The sequence below is a fragment of the Pundamilia nyererei genome, unplaced genomic scaffold (assembly GCF_000239375.1).
Source record: "Pundamilia nyererei isolate P.nyererei 1_Seehausen unplaced genomic scaffold, PunNye1.0 scaffold00055, whole genome shotgun sequence".
Lineage (NCBI taxonomy): Eukaryota > Metazoa > Chordata > Actinopteri > Cichliformes > Cichlidae > Pundamilia > Pundamilia nyererei.
Window position 1 is genome coordinate 203,799 of NW_005187456.1, and position 22,424 is coordinate 226,222.

The 22,424-nt window shown below is 40.9% G+C and overlaps 2 protein-coding genes and 2 non-coding genes across 4 annotated transcripts in view; 2 read left to right on the top strand and 2 right to left on the bottom strand.

Annotated features, from left to right (window-relative positions):
• cwc22 (CWC22 spliceosome associated protein homolog) overlaps positions 1–5,176 on the bottom strand; it is a gene marked incomplete at its 3' end in the record, with an annotated part of 13,867 nt that extends 8,691 nt beyond the window's left edge. Inside the window, exons 1-6 of the mRNA XM_013911004.1 lie at positions 5,103–5,176; positions 4,308–4,364; positions 3,085–3,308; positions 1,684–1,985; positions 437–691; positions 1–81 (exon numbers count right to left, since the gene is read on the bottom strand). Of these exons, the coding sequence (XP_013766458.1) occupies positions 1–81; positions 437–691; positions 1,684–1,985; positions 3,085–3,308; positions 4,308–4,362 (917 nt within the window). The remainder of the gene's footprint in view (positions 82–436; positions 692–1,683; positions 1,986–3,084; positions 3,309–4,307; positions 4,365–5,102) is intronic.
• Positions 5,177–7,101: 1,925 nt separating this feature from the next.
• trnag-ucc (transfer RNA glycine (anticodon UCC)) lies at positions 7,102–7,173 on the top strand. Its single transcript has one exon. It is a non-coding gene; the product is annotated as a tRNA-Gly (tRNA).
• Positions 7,174–8,860: 1,687 nt separating this feature from the next.
• trnag-ucc (transfer RNA glycine (anticodon UCC)) lies at positions 8,861–8,932 on the top strand. The gene has a single exon. It is a non-coding gene; the product is annotated as a tRNA-Gly (tRNA).
• Positions 8,933–9,855: 923 nt separating this feature from the next.
• itprid2 (ITPR interacting domain containing 2) overlaps positions 9,856–22,424 on the bottom strand; it is a 53,625-nt gene continuing 41,056 nt past the window's right edge. Inside the window, exons 11-21 of the mRNA XM_013911005.1 lie at positions 21,735–22,104; positions 20,146–20,329; positions 19,518–19,563; positions 18,183–18,268; positions 15,770–17,554; positions 15,586–15,645; positions 15,112–15,236; positions 14,907–15,018; positions 14,362–14,427; positions 13,894–14,238; positions 9,856–13,444 (exon numbers count right to left, since the gene is read on the bottom strand). Of these exons, the coding sequence (XP_013766459.1) occupies positions 13,337–13,444; positions 13,894–14,238; positions 14,362–14,427; positions 14,907–15,018; positions 15,112–15,236; positions 15,586–15,645; positions 15,770–17,554; positions 18,183–18,268; positions 19,518–19,563; positions 20,146–20,329; positions 21,735–22,104 (3,287 nt within the window). The 3' untranslated portion in view covers positions 9,856–13,336. The remainder of the gene's footprint in view (positions 13,445–13,893; positions 14,239–14,361; positions 14,428–14,906; positions 15,019–15,111; positions 15,237–15,585; positions 15,646–15,769; positions 17,555–18,182; positions 18,269–19,517; positions 19,564–20,145; positions 20,330–21,734; positions 22,105–22,424) is intronic.

A 22,424-nucleotide genomic window follows, 5' to 3' on the forward strand; every position in this document is an offset into this window, starting at 1 on the left:
ATGTTGGATACGTTGACTTTGTTGATAAGACCGTTGATGGACTTCTTTAGAGCTTCCCAGCTCATCCTCTGATAGGCCAGGCTGTATAACAGACAGGGTGTCATCAATTACATGCAGTTCTTTAAATAAACAGCTTTTTTTTTTTTTAAACTGCAGTTTTACTGCAGGTACATTTGTAATGAATGCAACTAATCTGATTTGTTTTACTACTGTCTGTTATGCAGTTTTATGCAGTTAGGTGCAGGAACAGTTTATAGTTTGGCATGGTGATGTGTCCAAGTATCACAACAGAATAAAAAGAAAAAAAGTGTTTGAACACTCCTAGTGTAACAAATATAAACATTTCAAAACATTCACACCTGGACTTGGACTGCAGCTTCCAGTGACACTTTCTAATCTTAGTGTATAGGATTAAAGTACTGAAATGCTCTCTTACCTGCTCTTGTCAGTGATTTGCTGCTGCATCAAGCGCAGCTTAGCGGGAGGAATGTAAGCGCCTCCAGTCCTCGTCAGGATTGGATCAAGCTCCTCCTTTTTCTTTTTGACTGGCGGCTCATTGGCCGCAGCTGGTCCCCTGTCAGCCAGAGGGGAAGCGGAGCGACCCCGCCTCCTGTGATCTGAATCAGCCTCTCGATTGGCTCGTCGGTCAAAACGGCCATCTCTGTCATCGCGCCGATCATCATAGCGATCCCTGCAGCAAAGAAGAAACAAAGGAGCAGGTTACTTATTTAAGTAACACTTTTCCTTAAAAGAAAAAACTCTCAGGTCTGAATATGACTTGATTAATCCAGAGAAACCAAATCATATCAACACCGTTACGCTGAATTGGATTTTTAAAGTTTTCGTTTTAGCAGGATTTATAAAAGTTGCCAAGCAGCTGGGAATCTAATGTCTAATAGGGCTGTGCAATCTGACCAAAATCTCATATCCCGATATAAGACATCCATCGTCCGATATCGAATATAAATCACCAAAATTTAACATTTTCTGTCAATTCTGTGAATCTCGGGCAGCTCGACATGCGTGAAGTGTTTCCAGCTGGGCGTCGTGTAGTCGAGTGTTTTAACTGATTCATGAAACGATACATTTTTAGACAAAAGTTGTAACGCCCGCCGTTTTCTTTGTGAGCATTTATTACACGGCGTGCTGCGAGGAAAAGCCTGTTCTAACGTTTGAGTCTAAGGTCTATTTTTTAGCACCTGGCAGCTCTTTTTTACTTCTCATCCGTAAAAACACTCTACATACTCTTTCATGTTATTCCGTTTATTTTGAAAAGTCTCAACAGGATCTTGAGCTTTATTGTGAAAGGTTTATGTGGAAAATAAACAACCAGACGTGCTACCGTTGTTGTTGCTAACGACAACGCATAAAAACAGCCGCTTGTCCGTCCGTAGTGTGGTTATATTAAATATAAGAGAAAGAGAGAACTTTAAGAAATTAATATAGCCACTACAGTGACCATCAAAACCATGAAAAAATATTGCCGTAAACTTTGTTTTGTGACACCACGAAACAAACGATAGTGTAAAATGAAACGATAGATGCTTTTATATCGTCATCTGATATATATCGTACAGCCCTAATATGTATGCATGTATATATATATAACTTGTTAACCCATATGGACTAAGGGCCACATTGGTGCTAAAATGAACACAAGCCAATCACAAAAGCTGCCTTTACCGTGCATAACGTCTTCTGTCATAACGGTCCCTCTCCCTGGATCGGGATCTGTCACGTCCTCTTGACCTCGACCTCTCTCTTCCTCTGGATCTCGACCTGTCCTGTCCTCTGGATCTTGATCTTGATCTCGCCCTCCCTCTAGATGTAGATCTGTCCTTTTCCCTGGATCTGGATCTGTTTCTGTCTCTTTCTCTGGATCTATTTTTCTCTCTGGATCTGGATCTGTCCGTATCCCTGGATCTGGACCGATCTTCTTCCTTGGACCTGGATCTGTCTTGCTCTTTGGATCTTGATCTTGATCTCTGGAACAACAAATAAGCACAGTGACAGCATTATTTTTTTTAAGTTTTCATGTGTTAAAATGATTTGGAACAATCTGAATGCAAGAATGATTTGGACAACACGGAGAACACCAGAGCAGCACAAAACCAAGCTGTCATTTTTAAAAGTTTGAGTTGAGCTGAAAAAGAGAGACAACCCAGCAATGTGAAGTCAGTCTGCCTCAGGTCCTGCATCAAGTAAAAGCCTGTATGCACCTGGGGAGCTCGTGTCTAAGCTGACAGTAATGGAAACAAAGTCCTCTTTGATTTGTGATTCTGTCAGTCAACAAGTTAAATCTTTATTCAGTGTCTTCTTCACTGGATGCACTCATAAATCAGGCCAGCTGACACTAAACATGCTACTGTGTCTTACATCGGTGCCTCAAGCTTAAACTGGGTCCTGTTCTCATGGTAACCATCTCTTCAGACCAAGCAGTTTTTCACACCAGCTGTCCAGAACTGCAGCCTGAATAATCTACTGTGCAACGTGCAGACTAATGCACAGCCACATTTTCAAATGCAAAATAATCAAGTAAATAAGCCTCTTCTTCAGGTACTTTATTCAAAACTATTCTGACATTCAAGATCACTTTTAGGCAAGAATAGTAACAAAATGCTTCAGTTCCCATTTCCACACAAAAATACACCAACTGAATAAATACTGCCAGTTCCTGAACTCTTCTTTGGACAGTATCTAAAACATAACATGGATCACTAAACTCCATTGACCAAAGCGTCTGACTGCATTAACTTTTTAACATTTTGGTGTTTCTGAATTTCTTGTTTTGGCTGGATAATTTTTATTACTGCCGTGAATCTCAACTATTGTTTGGTATAGTTGGGGAAATCAACTTACCTACTCCACCTACTACTAATGGCGTTTCTCACTCCAAACTCAACATTTTTGATTGATGAGGAATTATAATATACAATATATATATATATTTAGAAATATAAAAAAAGGCTTTCAGCATATGTTTCACCCTCTGTAACTGTCTGAAAGCATCCGATTCTTCCATTTCTACCGTAGCAGTCTGTACATTATGAAATGTGACAGACTAGTAAAAGCCACATTTCTTACTTTGATCTGAGCCACGCTGCTTCGAATCTTTCTCAGTGCTGATGAATGATGTTCATCCTCATCACTGCTGCTGGTGCTGTCTGAACTGCTTGAGGATGGGCTCCTGGAGGGCCTGCGGTCCACAGGACTTGGCTGAGGGGACCGTCGCTCATTGGGGCTTCTTTCAACTGAGCCAGCCTGCTGGGCTCTGCCCGATGCTGGACTAGACTCATTCTCTGAAGGTCCTGCAAAGAGAAAAACAGGTCAAGAGCAGTATTAGTATATCCATTCAATATATCCTTCTTCTTCCACTTACCCAATTTAGGGATACTTTGGGGCAGAAGGCAGGGTAGACATCGAACAGGTCACCAGTCTCTCACAGGGCTAACCGGAGACCTATGCTTTGGACTATGACTATTCAATAGCTACGTCATAACCGCAAACTTTGCGAAACTTGTTAATCCATATGCCTGGTGGCCACGTAGGTGAAGGACACTCAAACAACTAAACAAATAAAATGGACACCAGCTAACCACAAAAACGCACATCTATCTGTTACCATTCGTACCATGCACCCTACAGCGCAACCTAATTACATGTTGCACCAATAGATTCTTCTCATGCATTTCAGGCTACTTTTTCACTGCAGTTTTTGAATTTATCAGTGAGAGAATAACAATCATCATCTCAACATAACAGATAATAATTATAGCATCAATATAAGGACTCACAAATGTCAGCAAATTCCTGATGGGAAATTGCCAAAACTATTAAAATGGACGTGTAGGACATGGACATGTACAAAGAAGATGAAAAACTTGAGACAAATATATTTGCCTTTAAAAAAAATGACCACTACAAAACTGGAGGGAAAAGGTCCGTGTATTTTATTTGTTTCTATCAACTGGTACCGAATGAAAAACATGTACACACACCCACACATTAATTTAGACTTAATGTACCAGCACAAACACAACACGTAAATTATGTCGTTAGCGCTACAAAGGTTCACCGCAGAAATCTAAATCAGGTCTAACGGGTGGAAGTACACCAGAGTTCCCAGCAAGGGGTACAGAGAAAATATACAGAAAGACCCAGCTGCTGGATTCAAACCCAGGACCTTCTTGCTGTGAGGTGACAGCTAATGATTGCAGCACCGTATTGCTCAAGTATAACGGATGGAGATTAAAGCGACTCTTATTACAAGAACATTAAGTGTAGGGTTCACAGCAGCACTAACTCACCACTGTTTTCTCTCTGTGCAGGACTGGGACTTCGACTTCTGTCTGCAGAGTCCATACCTGGAAGGGAGGAAAAAAGACAACTAAGACATTCACTTTGATAGGAAAAATGCAGGTTTTAATTAAAGAAACATTTTTTCTACAAACCCCGTTACATTAGGGAAAAAAACATGTTGATGAGTTAATAAGATTTTATGAGACTTTCTGACATTGTTCTCTGACACGATTAACGTATTTCTACGAAAGACTCGGTTTACAGACTTGTTGATCTGACATTAGTCTGCTCCAGATAAACTTTACATGAAATCACCAATACTCAATGCAGAACAAAGGATACATTTACTGTTTATTAGCCGTTTTGTAAGTGATTAACGATAAAATAAGAGGGACGATGACTTCCTGGTAATGTTTAATCGCCGTACTGAGAGTCAAAAATTTTCATTGCCAACGGACGGAAGAGGTAACAATACGATAACTGGGCATTTCCTGAGGTAAATATTACCAAATGATCAAGTTTGTACGTCTTAATAGCCGATTAAACACATTTTGAGAAGTTTTCTTGAAACAGCAACACCACGCGTTACTAAAACGTCTTTTCAAATCAACTCCTCAGTTTTATCGCCATGTGTGTTAAGCTGAGCTAAAGTTAGCTTGTGTGCTAATGCTGTCTCGGCTACTGCGATCTAAGCTTCTCGCTACTATTTGCTGTCACTAAAACCTTTAAGATTTTATTTCCTTAGCACTTTGACAGAAGGTCTGTCCAGCTAAATTGCTTTGTTTGGGTTTTAATGTCCTTACCATGCAATTTCCCGGCTTTCCTTAAATCACTGTCGTTCGTCTGGCGGAAAACTTCCTATAATAACCAACATTACTTCCGGGTGACAGATCGCTTCCGGATTTCACAATAAAAGCAGCTTGTGAAGTTTGGTTTACTGTTTTTGTTGTTATTTTTCTTTTCCAGTTTCCAGTTTTGTTTCAGGATTCAACATTTATAAATAAAGTTGTAACACAAGAAATAAAGTGTATAAAATAAAATAAACACACATGGCCTTTTGTACACATGAAATTTGTTCATTTATTGTTTCATTTTGTTGTTGTTTTTTAATTTTCATGTCCTCAATTGTACACACACAAACTTCTTTTTTGTGTGTGTAGGTTTAAAGGTAGGAAAAGTACGGGCCAGTTGCTTGAAAACAAGACAACAACTGTAAACAGTTGACTTTTCCCTCAGAATTCTGGAAAAGAAGAAGAAGAAAAAAAAAGACGTGCGCACTTTTTTTCCCCAGTGGCCCCAATCCTATTAAATAAATATTTTAAACCTTATGTTTAAAATATTTGAAGGAAGTTTATATTCTCCAGCACAGGCCTTCAGACATCAAAACGATTTGAGCCTAAACGGAGGGAATAATAACACATAAAATACAACCCTGTTGGTGTATCCATCACTCTATTGCATACAGAGATGAAAGAGGAAAAAACACATAGTTTCTGAGTTATTTATAGCAGTGTGCTCGGGTTTAAAAGGCCCCCGACGATGACGTAGTCTCCGCGGTACTTAAGCATCTAGCTAGCTACTAAAGAGGAGCATAAAAGGAGTACGTGTTTCAGTTCAAACACAAAATTTATAAAAGCTCAACACGCAAACACACACTTGCTAACGGTAAAACTGGCAGAGAAAATAATAAGAGTTAAGTTCACTCAGAGATGGAGAGCAATGTAAGGAAGAGAAGACAGGAAGAATACCAAAAGGCAAGTACTGCTCAGCGGTATTTGATAAAGTGGAAATTTTAAAACCTGCATGTAATGCCCTCTTTTTTTTAATGGCATATTAGCTTTGTATATGATAGGAGGTTGTGAAACAGTCCAGGAAAACAAACTTAAGTATACTAACTTTGTGTTAGCAGTTGAGTGCAGGATAAACATGTTAGCTAGCAGTAATGGGATTTAAAGTAAAGAACAGTGTGTGTGACTGGGGCACAGAGGCTGTGGTGCTCATGGTCATAGTTATGTTACATAAAAGGTAGCAGAGATTCATCTAAATGTAAGTTTATGATTGATTCACAGAATTCCACTAACTTTATGCTGTCTATAAAGACGGTATAATAGGGAACGGAAGTCAACTAGGATATCTCATGAAACATCTTACATTTTGTGGGATTCAGTTGTGTAAATTCACAAAGAGCAGCAGGTCAGCTGGTCGCAGCTTGTACACAAGGAAAATCTATTGAAGCTCACATTAGAAATGATTGTGAGTAGTGATTCTTTTTCCCTCTGAGCTGAGCCACGTCACTACAACCACAGCATTAGAGTTCCTCCACTTGCTGAATCCCACTTAGTCCCTCACATTCAGGTAAACAAAAAACAAAAAATGTGTTGAGTTGTATTCACATTGTTTTATTGTTATATATTAACATAGCATGAGATTTAGTTAGCTTTGCACAACAGTAGCTGGTAGAAATGTCCTTCAAAGAGCTAGTTTTTTCTTTCTTACACTGAGTACATTTCACAGCCTGATTTTACTGATTTTCTTTTATTTGAGTAAAACAATTGATCGGTACTTAACTTTAACACAAGTATCTGTATTTCTAACTAAAGAATGTCTTTGCTTTTGCCACATCTGTTTATTTCCCAACCAAGGCCTGTGCTTTGGTGAGGGAGCTCTTCAAGATTAGAAGACATACAATCTTGTGGTTTCTAACAAAACCAACTTTTGGTCATGTTTCTTTACTTCTTGCTGTTTTTATACCCTCATATAAACTGATGACTCAACAGAAGCTTGATTCCAGATGTGTTTACAGCGATGGTGGTATAGTGGTAAGCATAGCTGCCTTCCAAGCAGTTGACCCGGGTTCGATTCCCGGCCATCGCAGCTTCATTTTGTGACAGAGCAATCAGGGAGGAAAACAAACCTGTTTAATGTCAGAAAGAAGACGATAGTATACAATAAATGAGTATTCAAAGTAAAATAACAATTTATTGTAAAACGATTTTATTGATTTTCTTTTACTTGAGCAGAGAAGTTGAATCAGTACTTTTTAAACAAAACTATCTGTACTTGTGCTTAAGTAAATCCTCTCAATATCACCAGATGCTGTGTTTCCTCCTTTGAGAAGCTCTGCTCAGCCTTTACTGCAGTCTCCTCCAGTTGTTTCTTATTTTTGGGTCTTTCTGCATTTAGTTTTGTATTTAATAACTAAATAGCACAATCTGCTTAGCTGATATCAGGTGATTGAGTTGGCCATGGAAAGATTAAAGTGGAAAAAAGGTGTTTTACCAAGTGTGCAGAACCTGATGATCTGTGAGTAATACTTCTTACTGGCCAGTAATATTGAGAGCTTAAAAAGAAGGCAATTTGACCTTTTTAGATATTTTGAGAATGTTTCACTTATCATCCAAGAGGCTTTGTCATTTATAGATCAACTGTCTAGTTTTGTCTAGTTTTCTAGGGAGGGCTGTCCCTTTGGAGGTGTCATAACCCACAAAGATGGTCGATCATAGTGGACATACACGGCCTCATTTACTGTTCTCTTAAACCAATTGTCATTGTCCAAAATGTGAACACTGGGATCCTGGGAAGCGTGTCCTTTCTTAGGTGTTGCAGGTGTGCCTCTGAGTCTTGTCCTCCTGTGTTGCATTTGTGGACACGTCTACGGCATCCACTGTTTAAGTCTATTCACATTTATGTGATCAACAGCTCACATGATGGCGGGGTGGGGCAAGGTCTCACAGAGGTTTCAGTTGTCGGCCAGGTGATGGGAATGACTCACATATTTTTCACACCTTTGCTCATGTGATGACTCACATTGTCAATAGCAGGTTAACATCCCTAGGAAGTACATCGATTTTTATATACACAGCGCCCAGTTTCAGTCTCAAATTAAACAGACTAATGTCATTTTAAACATAAGGATAGGAATCCTTTGCAGTCAATGACTACTTGAAGTCAAGAACCCATGGACATCAGAGGTGGGAAGCAACGAAATACAAATACTTAGTTACTGTACTTAAGTAGAATTTTCAGGTACCTACACGTTGACTTTTTATTTTTCCGATAACTTCTAACTTTTACTCCTTAAATGTTAACATGGATATCTGTACTTTTTACTCCTTTCATTTTCACAGCAGGCCCGTTACCTTATGTTTAACATATTTGAGGGAAGTTTAAATTCCCCAGCACTGCAGGCCTTAAGACATCAAAGTGATTTGAGCCTAAACGCCTGGTTGCAGCTTGTATGCAAAGAAAATCTCTTGAAGCTCACATTAGAAATGATTGAGTAGTGATTCTTTTCCCCTCTGAGCTGAGCCACTACAACCAACCTTTGAGTTCCTCCACCTGCTGAATCCCAATTAATTCCTCACATTCAGGCAAAAAACAAAAAAAACAAAAAAACTTTGGTGAGGGAGCTCTGCAAGATTAGTAGGATTTGACAGAAGATAAACAATCTTGTGGTTTCTAACAAAACACATTTTTGGTCATGCTTCTTCTCTTCCTGCTGTTTGTATACACCCATATAAACTGACGACTCAACAGAAGCCTGATTCCAGATGTGTTTACAGCGATGGTGGTATAGTGGTAAGCATAGCTGCCTTCCAAGCAGTTGACCCGGGTTCGATTCCCGGCCATCGCAGCTTCATTTTGTGATGGAGGAAAGAAAGTAATTTTATATCAGAAAGAATACGATGTTATGTAATAAATGGGTATTCAAATTAAAAAAAGTTTGTGTTGCCTTGAAATAGCATTACTTTATAATTATCATATTAAAATAATATGACGTTCAGTTAGTTTGCACAGAAACAGCTGGTAGAAATGTCTGTCAAAGACCTACTTTTTACTTTCCTACTCAGATTACATTTCACAGCCTGATTTTATTGATTTTCTTCTACTTGATTAAAGAAGTTGAATCAATACTTTTAAACAAAACTATCTGTACTTCTAGTAAATCCTCTCGATATCACCAGATGCTGCGTTTCTTCCTTTGAGAAGCTCTGCTCAGCCTTTACTGCAGTCTCCTCAGTTGTTTCTTATTTTTGGGTCTTTCTGCATTTAGTTTTGTATTTAATAAATAAATAGCACAATCCGAGTTGAGATCAGGTGACTGACTTGGGCATTAAAGAATATCCATTGCTTTCCACTGAGAAACTTGTTTTTTTTCCAGCATGCTTTGGGTCATCATCCATTTACACTGAAGTGCTGTCTGTAGAGTTTGGCTGAATCTGAGCACAGGGTTTAGCCCTGTACACTTCAGAATTTATCCTGCTTCTTCTATCAGCAGTCAGTGTTAGTAAACACAAGTTGCCTGGTTCCAACTGGAATTCCCAAGCATAATTCCCAAACAACTTATGCAAATCTTAAAAAACAATCCCCAAAGTAAAGCTGATTTCCTACACTTCAATCACATCTTAATTGTTTGTTTTCAAATCCACTGTGCTGGTGGCAAAATTACAAAAATATTGTCTTTGTCAGGCAAATTTTCAGCTTGTCTGTCTAAATATCGAGTATTTATGGGATCCTTCTGAGGTCCACACACAAACACACGGTACACCACTCCTCTGTACTGAAAATAAATACATCTTTATTTTCTCATCTCTATAGAGTGTCCCCTCTTTGCATCCCATTTAAGACATCAGTACAAAATACACATAATCATTATTAGACATTAACAGAAATGAGTAGACACCCACAGTCTGACATTAAAATGAATTAGAAGTGTGTGAAGGATTTCTCATCAGCGAGCACAGAGAGAACGTTTTCTGCAAACACAAATTCAGTAAAGTCTGAAGAGAATCAAAGGACAAATACCAGTTTAATTCATACCAGTTTGGACTGGACTAAATATTTATGCCACATGACAACATCTGAGCCACGTGCTCAATGATTATGTTGATGCTAAATGTTGCTGAAAGCTTCACATGACTAGGGAGTGCACCTTGGACCTTAGATATATTGTTTCCAAAGACAAAGGACGTACGTCCATACACACAAAGATCAGCTTTCAGGACGTAAGTTCAGTCCTAATGCAAGTATGCGTGGAAGTTCAAAGTAATCACGACAAGATCATAAAGCCAACGACATGACTTAAAAATAAAATAAAACCTAATGTTTAGGCCGTGGATGCCTTAAACACATTCAGCTCCCACATTTACATTTGTATTCATCAATAACTAATGGTACATGCAGAAAGCTGAGCGACCACATAAACAAAGGCTTTAATGCTAAAGAAAAAAGGTTTGCCAACTGGTTATTAATGCTTCTGTGATCAAGCAGAAGATTCAAATTTCCCAGAATAAAAGCAGCAAGTTTCAGGTTTATCTGTATTAAGACATGCGGTTTGCATTGATCACAACAAGATATCCACAGATGAGCTCCGTATGATCAAAAATATGTTTACATTATTGCACAAGTGAAACTAACATGCCAACGCAGCTAAATCTCGCTAAGCTCTTCCCTCTGACTTGCCAATACATCATCATCCACATCATCATCACGGTCCCCATGACAACTTACAGAAATCTCTGTCATCTAGAACGTAAGCATCTCATGACTTTGCACACTGACTCCACCTGCTCGAGCATGATCGACATAAAGAAATAAACCCAAACAAAAACACTTGAAGCAAAGACTCCTCGATTTTACAGGATGCTTTAGCTTAGCTTTGCACAAAGACTGGAAAAAGGGGCTAGCTGCTGGCGTCTCACCCAAAGAGAAACAAAACACCTTTTCTCGCAGCTCCATAGCTGTCAAATACAAATGCTTGTTTTGTGTTTTTTGTTTGTGTTTTGTTAAATAGCTGGAGGCCATGACAGCAAGGTTATCCATATAAACAAAACTTAGTGTACTCTAACATAAAATGGGTTATTATTAAAAGTACTGTGATTGGAGTTGGGTTGTTCAATATCTTTGATGATCTGATGAGCAGGAGGCAACACACAACCAGAAAAAGAAGAGCAGCAGGAGGACTATGACGACGATGATGGAGGCGATGATGATGCATCAGAAACTCTTAAATGTCTACTTAAACCCTTTTTAAGCAATTAAGGTGAAATGTGCATGGAATGAGTCATTTTAAGGTGGAAAGAATTCAGCACTATTATTAAAGATTAAGGAATGCAGATCTTTACAGTCTCTAACAGTGTACAGCTTAATAGTTGTTAGGGCATTTTCCTTGTTTTTAAGGCTCAATTCTGCCTAATTCAATAATAGAAAAAAAGTCTCCTTGAGGATAAATATCCACTTTCTGGCTCCACCCCAACATTGTGTAGGACCAAAGAGTTTCACCTGTGGCGTTCATACCATAAAGAAATGTTTCAAATGTTTGTTTAGGGGGCTTAGAAGCAGCTGCTTCATGTTTAAAGCGTCCAGCTGATTTAAAAAAAACAAAAGAAAGCAGCTCCACGATGTGACAAAGTGAAACAGAGTTGAAGTCAGAAGCAACTGCTCTTCAGACATGAATTATTTTATATACTGCTGAACAGCCCGGGACTAAAATGCTTCAAGCGCCCCTGTTGTTCTTGTTTTTCCCCACCTTTCCTTTAGGTCTGTTGTATAGCTTATGTGTGAACTTGTAAGGTTTGGAAAGTTACTAAGATTAAAGTTCACATGTTTGTTGCTCATACGGTTCTTCTGTTACTGTCTAACACACTGGCCTCCCTGACAGCTGTCAGAGGACAAGTAGCTGGAAACAGTTTAGACAGTGGAAAGAGAAGCTGCAGGAATGTGCAGAATGATTAAATACGATGTCATCTATAATATATAAAAATTTGTATGTGTTTTAAGTTAAAAAAACAACACACTATGTAAACATATTCTAATAGATCCCCCAAAATAAAATTATGAGTCTATATTATGAGCATAACATGGGCTCTTTGAAATTGAAAACTTTAAAAATACTCAGATACATAATGCCCAGAAACAGTTTTCACTGCTTTTTTTGTTTTTAAACAACTAAAAATATTCCCAATAAAGGTCCAGGGAGAATTCAGAGTAACCAAGGTGCCGTTTCACTTTCAGATTTATTAAATTTCATTTTTCACTGCTGTGATCAGCAGAAAATTAAGTTAAATTAATGCTCATCGTGGAACAGAAGCAAAAATTTCAGACGTTCTAGAAAATTCAAGAGCTTTAAAAAAATAAAAATAAAGCAGGAAGAGAGGAAATATACCCAACGGCCACTTCATTAAACCCATCTGCATAACACTGCTTTAGGTGCCCATCATTGTAATTAAAACAGCTCTGACCCACGGGGGCATGAACTCCGGGATGTTCTGTGGTATCTGGCACCAGGACACTGACACCAAATCCTTTTCTGCTGTTGTCGTTTGGCTGTGGAGTGCAGCCTAGTTTATCCTGGCAGTGTTTGCAGTGCACTTGTCACAACGTCCTCGCTGCACCGAGATGAGCGGTGGTTCTAATGTTGTGGCCGACTGGGCTGAACTAACGCTTTAACTGCTGAGGTTTTGAACACTGATGCCACAGTTGGTTACATTCAGTAATCTTACATTGTTCTTTGAAGGTGATCACGGACAAGATCATTGTGATTAGTATTATGTGCAGCTGCACAGTTCAGCTCTATGATTTCTTTAAATACAATTATCCAAACATGTCTTCTGCTAGTGTCATCTGATTTCCTGCTGGGATCAGAGGAGATTTGACAGAACTGGGATTAGTAGTGGTCATACTGGCAGGTGTGAGCAAACTAGTATACTAGTATAACTAGCATAACTAGCAAAAGTGGCAGTGGTTGTAGTTAGGTGCGTCTGCTGTTTGGTCACAACAGTTTGGGAAGGGAAGAAGGGATGTCGTTGATGTCTCTGGGTGCCATAGCCAAGAAGCATCAGACCACCACAGTAGATGCAACCAGGTGGGGGCAGGGCTATTCACATACAGGTGATGTTTCATCATCAGTGTTAGAGACGTACAGTGTACCAGACACACATTGTGTTCCACAGTGTTACGCAGCTATACAGTGATACAGACAGACAGTGGTGTCTCTCAGGCTGTGATTGAAAGGGGCGGTGCTCTGCTGTTGCTGTGACTACACGGGGGGGTGCCTGGCGGGTAGCGGTGACGGCCGTGGTGAAACGGCAGCCAAGAGCTCGCTGAAGATCTCCCGTCGCACCTCTTGCGCCACACTCTCTCGAATCTGGAAAACAAGAATCAGAAGAGGTGAAAGTGCTTAAAAACTTGACCTGATCCCTCAGATTGTTGTGGAGAATCCTCCTTTAATTTAAGCTTTTAATGCAAAGACACCTTATATAATCAGAAAACTGAGTACAATTTTAACACAGATTTTTAAACATTTTATTGTTATCTAGCTTGTATATCTCTGGAAATGTTGAGCACAGGGGGATAAGATAAGGTGTGAAAAGAACTGACGATTTTAAAAGAATCTCCTAAAAATGAGAAGAAATATGAAATGAAAGATAAGACGAGCCAAACAACACTGTTTGGGCAGCTGGTCCTCGCGCTTAACAAAGAGGAAAGCTACGATATGTCGGGCAGGAATTCCAGAGTGTGATCCCAAAAAGTTGAGCTGCAAATGAATTTCCTGACCTCAATCTTGGCTTCGAATAAATTGCTTTAAACCATTACCTCTTTGATGAGCTGCTGCAGGCTATCCACTCTGACTTCCCCCGCTGCTCCTTCCTCCACCTCTGGTGCTTCTCCTCTGCCACCTCCTCCTGCTGCTAATGCTGCTCCATCACTGGCTCTCTCCTCCTCCTCAGTTTCCTCAGTGTGTACGTTGGGTCGAGGAGGGGGCGCAGGGTTTATATTAATCGATGCCCGATACATTCCTTGCTTCTGTTTGCCATCTCCTCCTCCTTGATCTTCTCTCACTGGACTGACTGACCTCGGGGAGGGGTTTGTGTAGGAGGAGTGGCGGTCAGAGCCAATCTCTGACTGCAGGAAGAGCTGCTCTCTGAGGAGGTCTGACACCTGGACAGATAGGAAAGACGGGCAGGAAAAGGTTAAGACATTAGTATTTTCAGCTTTATGTAACAAAAACATTGTGTGTGTGTGTGTGTGTGTGTGTGTGCGTGTGCGTGTGCGCGCGCTGACCGGCTCCATGGCTCTCAACGCAGAGGCGGTGGACAGACTTTCAACACTGAAGTCTCTGTGAAGACCCTGAGGAAAAGAACAATGGCAGTATTACAACAAACTAATATAACAGGCCTTCTGCCTTTTCTCTCAGAATCAGTTGACAATTTTTGTACAAAATTATTTAGCAAAAACATAAAATATTATGTTTATGCTTCAGTATCATGGAATATATCGTAGTTTCAGTAGCAAAACTGCACTGATTTAATGACTTTTAATGGGGTAAACTTTGAAGTGCTGTATCCTCATGTGGGTTAGGTGGCTGGTGAAAACAAGTCGCAGCATATGAAAGGCCTCCTTTTTAACTATATATTGATACCAGCCTAGCTTTTTAGCCCCACGTCCTTTGTTGTGTCGCTGTACTTTAGTACTCTTCCATTACACTTTTCTTTTACATATATTTGTGCCATTTTACAGATCTGATGTTTCAGGGTTTTTTTCCCCAGAATTTAACACAAAAAGCATGACAATAGCCGTTTTACACAAATCCTCTGGTGTGCATTTACTCTGTGCTGCGTGCGGTGCGTCAGCTCCAGTCTGTCTTCCAGCTGCTGTTCGAGCTCCTGCAGTTCCTCTCTGACCGCTGACCTCAGAGATTGAAGCTGCTCCAACTCCAGCCTGCAAACAAACACACACAAACACACTCTCCAGGTTTGCTTTGCATTGTGGTGTCACGGCACCGTCACATTTCTGTTTGCTTTCGTGAGTCACCTGTCAGCAGGGCTCAGGTGATTGTAGACCGGAGCCTGCTGTCGGATGATTGCCAGCTCCAGATCCATCATCTGACTGCGGAACAAGTTCAGGCTCCGCCTCTTCTGCTGAAACTCTGCCAAAGTCTAAAACCAGAGACGGGCGCACAGTGAATCACACATTTACTGATAGTGACAACGGTCTGCTCCAGCGCTTTCTGGTTGGAAGAACAAGCACTGAAAACTAAGAGTGTGTAGGTTTTCAGTCATGCAATGGAAAATATGTAAATATGGAACACAAGGTTCTTACATGTAAATAATGAGCCAGTAAAAAAAACCCAAAAAACACTTGCTGCTTTCAGTGGAATCGAAATGCAACATTTAAATACTGAAGGCTATATCCGGGAACAAACACTGTTTTATTGATTTAACATACAAATGTTCTATGTGGCCAAAATAGAGAAAGCTACGCAGGCATCAGAGGAGATGACGGTACCTGGTGATTAGGCAGAGTTGCTCTGGGCTCACTGAACGTGTCTGGAGTATCGGCTCGGTTCTAGATGAAGAGAACAGCAATAACAACATAAGAAGGGAAACTCCGAATAAGAAGAAGAACTACAAACTCCAGACTAAACCTTAATTAACAGGGTGATAAGACAGTGTGACTGAGGAGGACTGACCAGACTCTGAACTGTTCCCCGGATCTCATGCAGGACTCTCCTTAGCTGCATCTCTGTGCTAGATGGGCTCTGGCCGGGTCCTGGACCTGGAGCATTAGCATCACGAAGCCCTGGATGGAGGTTGTGACCTGGGCTAAGGGCCAAACCCATGCCTATGTGGAAGCCAGGAGGAGGAGCCAGCCCTGGATGCAGACTGTGTTCTGGGGACACTGTCGGATGGAGATGGGTGTGGTGGGGAAATGACAGGTACGGGTTGTAGCCTTGATGACTAAAGTAGGGCGAGCCAAACTGTGAGCCTTGAGGAGGGAGCTGGTAGGGTTGCTGGTGACTGTATTGATGGTTATAGACCGGGTGATACATTCCAGAAGGTCCAGGATGCAAGTGACCCGAAGGGATGTGGTGAGGAGATGAGGGAGTTGAAAGAGGATGCAAGTTGGAGATGCTGTCATGCTGGGGGCCTGGGGAAGTTGAAGGCTGAAGGAGACTGGTTAGACTACAACGGTGGTTCACTGAAGGGCTGTGGTGATGGTGGAGGTTAGGAAGACTACCGTGTAGATGAGGAGAGGTGTACTGCAAAGCAGGGTTCGACATGAAGGGATGTGAGCTGGAGTTAGATCTTTGATTAAGATTTGGACTGGGACAGGGGTATTGAGCTGAACGGTGAGAATCAGGGAACAGATTCTCCTCTGGATTCAAACTTTGCTGGTTTCGGTAGGCATTCATGTTTTGCTGGAAGTGGCCAGGCTGCTGCGGATTGGACGACAAATCTGGAACACTCTGGGTGCTCCAAGATTCGGCATTTACTCCTGATGGCCAATCAGGAGGAGGGCTGGGGCTTTGTAGGGAATAGGATGGCCGCATCAGATACCGAGGTATGGGCTTAGGTGGAAAGACAGCTGGTGATTTTTTTTTGGAGCTAGATGAGGAGGCAGGATTTATGATCAGAGTTGACAGGCAGTTGGTTGGTTCTTCCTCCACTTCTTCCTCTTCCTTCTCCTCTCTTCCGTCTTCTTCTTCTTCCTTGTCCTCAGGCTCAGGGGTGTATTTAAAGGAGTACTTGGGCTGGGTGCAGGACGCCAGGCCTTGCCCAAACTGGATCCTGACAGACGATACAATCTTACAGGGCGAAAGGAGTGAAGAGGGCAAGGAAGAGGACCTCTGCATGGAGATGCCACGTCTCTGGGAGGCTGTACGGTTCGACTGTTTGGCTCGGTCTAAAGCACTATGGACCAGAGAAGCTGGAGCCACAGGACAATGTGATTCAGCTTCATCCAAGAACACAGGCTCTACTTTGACTTTGTAGAGCTTCGTTTTCTCTGTGGATGTATCTGTGTCTCCTTCAGTTTCTGTCGGGTTCTGAGTGTGCTCTGGTCCTTGCTCTGAATCATGTTGGGGTTCCTTTGACTCTGGCTGTGCTTGTTGTTCTGCAGCAGGCATACTCTGAGCAGACTCAGGCTCTGGATCAGGATCAGGATCAGTCCGGTCACATCTCTCAACATTCTCCTTACCCAAAGTTTCATCTTGCTGTACTTCTACTGGCCTGCTCCTGGGCAGATGGTGAGCTGTGTACTGTGGAATCTGCTCTGAAGTCTCTGTATCCATGTGCTCTTCCCTGGAGCTGTTACTTCGATCCGACTCTGCAGCTTCACCTGGCCTCGCCTCTTCCTCTCTACCATCTGGCAGGTCAAATGCTGGCTTGTCCATTGCAAGGGGAGTAGCCACGTCTTGTGAAGGGTGCGACGTCACAGTGGTCTCGCTGTCACAGCTGTCACTACTCACCTGCACCTGATTACAATTAATTCAAATTATACTTAAATCCCAAATAATCATAAATATTGAAAAATATATAACTAATAGTGAAAGGGTATAGTATTTCCCCACAATGAAGAGGAGTAGAAACATAAAATACAGCATTACAAAATCAAATTCTCAGGTTACAGTGACTAAATTTTTGTGGTTGCAATTTTCTGGTGGTTGCACTTTTGAAATGTGCTCTGCAGTAATCTTTGTAATCCAAAATTCCCATGTGCGACCAAAAGACGTATTACTTGCACACGTTTTAGTCTCCAATTAGAGTCAAAGTCACTAGAGCTGCTATTTTATTCAATCAGGACACCTTGATTTATATTGGTGCTTTCTTACCACTGAATGCTCAGTTCCTACTTGCTAAATCTGATTTATGTTAGATTACATAGGAGTACTTTTTTTTTCTTTAAATAAGAGAATAAAATAAGCGTTCTAGGCCACATTTGATTACGCTGCTTGTGATTCTTCTCCTGCTTTGACTAAGTTTTGTCTGCTTTTTCATGATTCATTTCAAATAAGTCTGAAGGTGACGGTCATGAAAAAGAAAAATAGGAGGGATGCACAGAAGAGACTTAAAAAAAAAAGAATGAGAAACAAACAAACAGACCTTAAGGTGGCTGTTGAGATCAGCAGAAGGCTCCTCAGCATAGCCGCTGCTGTCAGACTGTAGGCTGTCTCTCCTCGAGAGGTCTACTAGAAAGAGAGAAAGGGGAAATAAACAGCTTTATTTCTTCCTGCATTACCCGATCTGTCCTGCAGGTGGCAGAGCAGAATCATTCATAGAAAACATGTTAGCGTGCAACAAGAAGCTGTGTAGAAATTCTATGTCTAAAGGAAACGAGATTCTTAGTTCATACCGAATAAAAACACATTAAGATGGAAAGAAAGACAAGGCTTTTAAGTGGATCAAAGCAGATAAAGAAGGGCTGCAGGAAGCTGCTGAACTCTGAATTTTAATTGGGGGGGAAAAAATCGACACTCCACTGGTTTGTTGCATGATTTACTACCAAGCAGTTAAAGAATTTAAAACAAAACTTTCTGACGTTCTGTTAGAAATCCTATAAATAAAAAAGCCCCACCAATTTTTTCCCCCCCATTTATAATGAAAGAGTTCTTTTAAGATTTCAACAATGTTTTTCTATGAGATCTTATCATGTTGCATATTTAAAGCATCATCAGATTCAAGCATCAATAGGAGTGTTTGATTTGGAACTCCAGTGAACTATATATAGTTTTATGTACTCGATCTGGCTAGTTAAGGATTAAAAGATGGGCTCGCGCTTCTTACAAACAATGGTGTGACTATATGGACAATGAAGATAAACAACAATGTTCATAACGGGCTCTAACAGAATCCACCTTAACAGGGTGGATTAATGACAGACAGTGACAGACAGTGTTAATGACAGAAAAGTCCACAGATATTTAGACAATAAAATGTTAAGAAGTGAAATTTCAGCTGTGGATTTCTTCAAAACGTCATTTTCAAGTAAAACGATCTAAACCAGGGGTCTCGAACTCCAGGCCTCAAGGGCCGGTGTCCTGCAGGTTTTAGATCTCACCCTGGGTCAACACACCTGAATCAAATGATTAGTTCATTACCAGGCCTCTGGAAAACTTCAAGACATGTTGAGGAGGTAATTTAGCCATTTAAATCAGCCGTGTTGGATCAAGGACACATCTAAAACCTGCAGGACACCGGCCCTCGAGGCCTGGAGTTTGAGACCCCTGATCTAAACAATGAAATTTTTGTATTATTCAAACGTATTTTGGTGAGTGTTCCACAAGGAATGAAATGCATTCAGTCAGTCAGCCCTCACAGACACAGTACACATTTGCATTTTACTGAAAAGCACTGAATACAAACATGACCATCTGCTTGCTTAAAGGAAAAATGCAAGTGAAACGATAAGGTCACTCAGAAACTCAAGTCAGCGCTCACCTCCCGATCTAGACGTCCTGTGTGGGTTAGCCTCGTCTTCGTTAATCTACAGGACAAAAACAGGCTGAGTTTTAGGAGAAAGAAAGAACTGAACAGAGTCCTTCCCCTAAATAAAAGCTCAGGCTTTTTACCAACTACTCCGCTTCACTGAGCAGATTCAGGCAACGTGTGTCAACAAGCTCGTTTTTCTAAAGCTGCAAAGACCAGTGGACACGGGTTCTCATCTACCTGACACCCATGTGTCCCTTTTTTGTCTTCAAGAGTTTTTTTGTTTTTTTTACCCCCCCGATGACGTAAGCTGTTGTGAACAGCTGGTTCTGAGGTCTAAAGTATAGCCTAAATATGCATAAAACTTCACTTCTGCCAGCATATTACAGTAAGTAGAGGATTTTTGTCTTTATTTGCATGAATTTGAATCCTAGAGTATCGTTCCAAGCCATGCCCACTGGCTAACAGCCTACAAGGGAACCAGTCTGTGAGAACCGACAATGGCTTTGGTAACCTGGGACACCATCACAAACACAGGAACAGCTAAATAGTAGTTGGTGACAACATTGTAACATGCCCATGGAAAGAGGTCACCCACTAATTTGACCAAGGAGTATGAAGCCCCCAGAGAAACCCGTACCTCCTCTATTTCAAAAGAGTCTGCGTTTTCTGTGCGAAGATGTGCCGGCCGTGGCGGAGCCAGGGTGTGAGGAGCTTTCTCTGGGGTGGAGTTTCTTTTCTCCACCTCTTTAACCACCTGAGTGCCTTCCCCTGTTCCCTGGTTGGTTGACTGAAGGTCTGGGTCGGTGGTGTGCTGTTCAGGTCTGATGGGAAGTAGAAGTTAGTCAACTGAGAAGTAACTGGTAGAATATTTTGTTATTCAGTTATTTATATAACCTTAGCTTGACATCTGAGCAAACTGGGACAGTGGGAGCTTATGTATGAGTACTGCAGCTTTGGATGCATGGATTCAAGCTGGCAGTGAAGTTTCATACTTCATGAAGAGTCTGATATCGGTTATTAATAAATACATGAGAGAGATTAACAGCAGCTTACGTGTTTTGAATTAAAACACTGATGCTATGAGTAGCACCAGGATGCTAATATGACAAAAATTACATCCCAAATTTGAGGTACTTTACAAATATTTTTCTTCTGTGTGATTCAGTGAATAATACATTTTAAGTCATTCAGAGGAATAGTTTTAAATGGAAACTTTCTTGTTAGTCATTCTAGTCACTTCTATTTATAAACCCAATTACAAAAAGGGTTCATACTCTGTATGTAAATAAAAGTAGAATACGTTGACTCACAAATCTCAAACTCATATTTTATTCACTGTAGAAGATAGCTAATGTTTGCACTGAGAAATTGTGGCATTTTAGAAAAAATACTAGCTCTTTTTTTTTAAAAATCTGATTCTCAGAAGTAAAAAAATAAGCACAGGCTAATTCTGATAATCTGCAGGAGTCTCTGTGGGCAAGGGATAAGGCCACGAGTCAATACTGAATCATGAATACCAGAAATACCAGATGTGAAATGATGCCTGCATCATCATCCAGCGCGATTATGATGGTTAATGATGGTTAATGATGGTCTTTGGAAGCCTATTCTTGGAGAGTGGTACAGATCTTTACATGCTAGCTACGAGTACTCTGACTGCTGTTATGTGCGGGGATGCAATCCTCACATCTATTACCTGAGATGATTCAGTGACACCTGGGTTACTCCTTGTACAGGACAATGCCCAGCCTCATGTCTGCAATTCCTGAATGACAGTAACTGATGGCACTGACTAGCCGTCACATTCCTCAGACCTGAATCCAATTGAGAACATCTGAGATGTTATGGTGCATCTGAAACCAGAGACAGACCGTCTAGGAGCTCACTAATGCTCTGATCCAGATCTGGAAAGAGATCCCCAGGACACCATCTAATATCTTATTTGCTACAGGATTAACGGTAGCAAAAAGCAAAACTAGAAATGGTCTGTGGGCACCACTTGCTAAGTATTTCCCTTTTGTCTCATTTGTTGCCTCTCCATCACACCTGCTGTCACTGTTCTTTGTACTAAAGCAGGTGAAATGGATTCACAATGTAATATGATTCCTAACTGGACAGACCAATATTACTGAGGTCTGACAAAGTTTGAGAACCACTGGCTTCAATATCGATCTATATGTGTCATCCACAACTTCAAACTGGTTTATATGCATTAAGTAATGATACCTGTTGTCTGTTAGGGAACCTGTCTCTCCATCCCCACTGGTTTCCTCTGTAACTGTCGCGAGGGGACAGTTGTCTTTCTTGCGCATGTGTTTTGGGCTAACCACCTCTGCCTGGTGGTGAGAGTTGGTACTGGATCCGTCCTGTTCTGCTGACGCTGGTGCGTCAGCAGGAGCTTCATGTCCATTGGTTAGCATTTGCTGGTTAGGCGTTTGGGCTTCCGTCGACTCTGAGTTGGACGAGAACAAGTTGCGTCTGCTAATGCTTCTCGTGAGGATTTTGGCAGCGTTTATTACTGGGTCCCTCTTCTTCAGAGGAGAAGACTGCTCGTCTCCTCCTCCCTTTCGTCCTCCTTTTGCTCCTCCCTCTACTTCTCAGACGCAATTATAAAAAGTTAGAAAAAAGCCAAATCACTAACACTTCGGAGTAACACAAATATTGGTCAAACAACTACTAAAATAACTATTAAACTATTAAAAACTATTAAAAAAAAAAAAAAACCACCTGTCAGGAGTAGGGATGGGTATCGTTTAGGTTTTATCCGATATCGGTGCCAAACCGGTATTTTTGAAACAGTGCCGGTGCTTAAACGGTGCTTAAACCGGTGCTTAAAGAATGGAAAACACAAACTTTGTCCAAAAACCTCTCATGTTCAGCTGGTTTTTTGTAAAAAGATAACAATGTTAGCCTTTT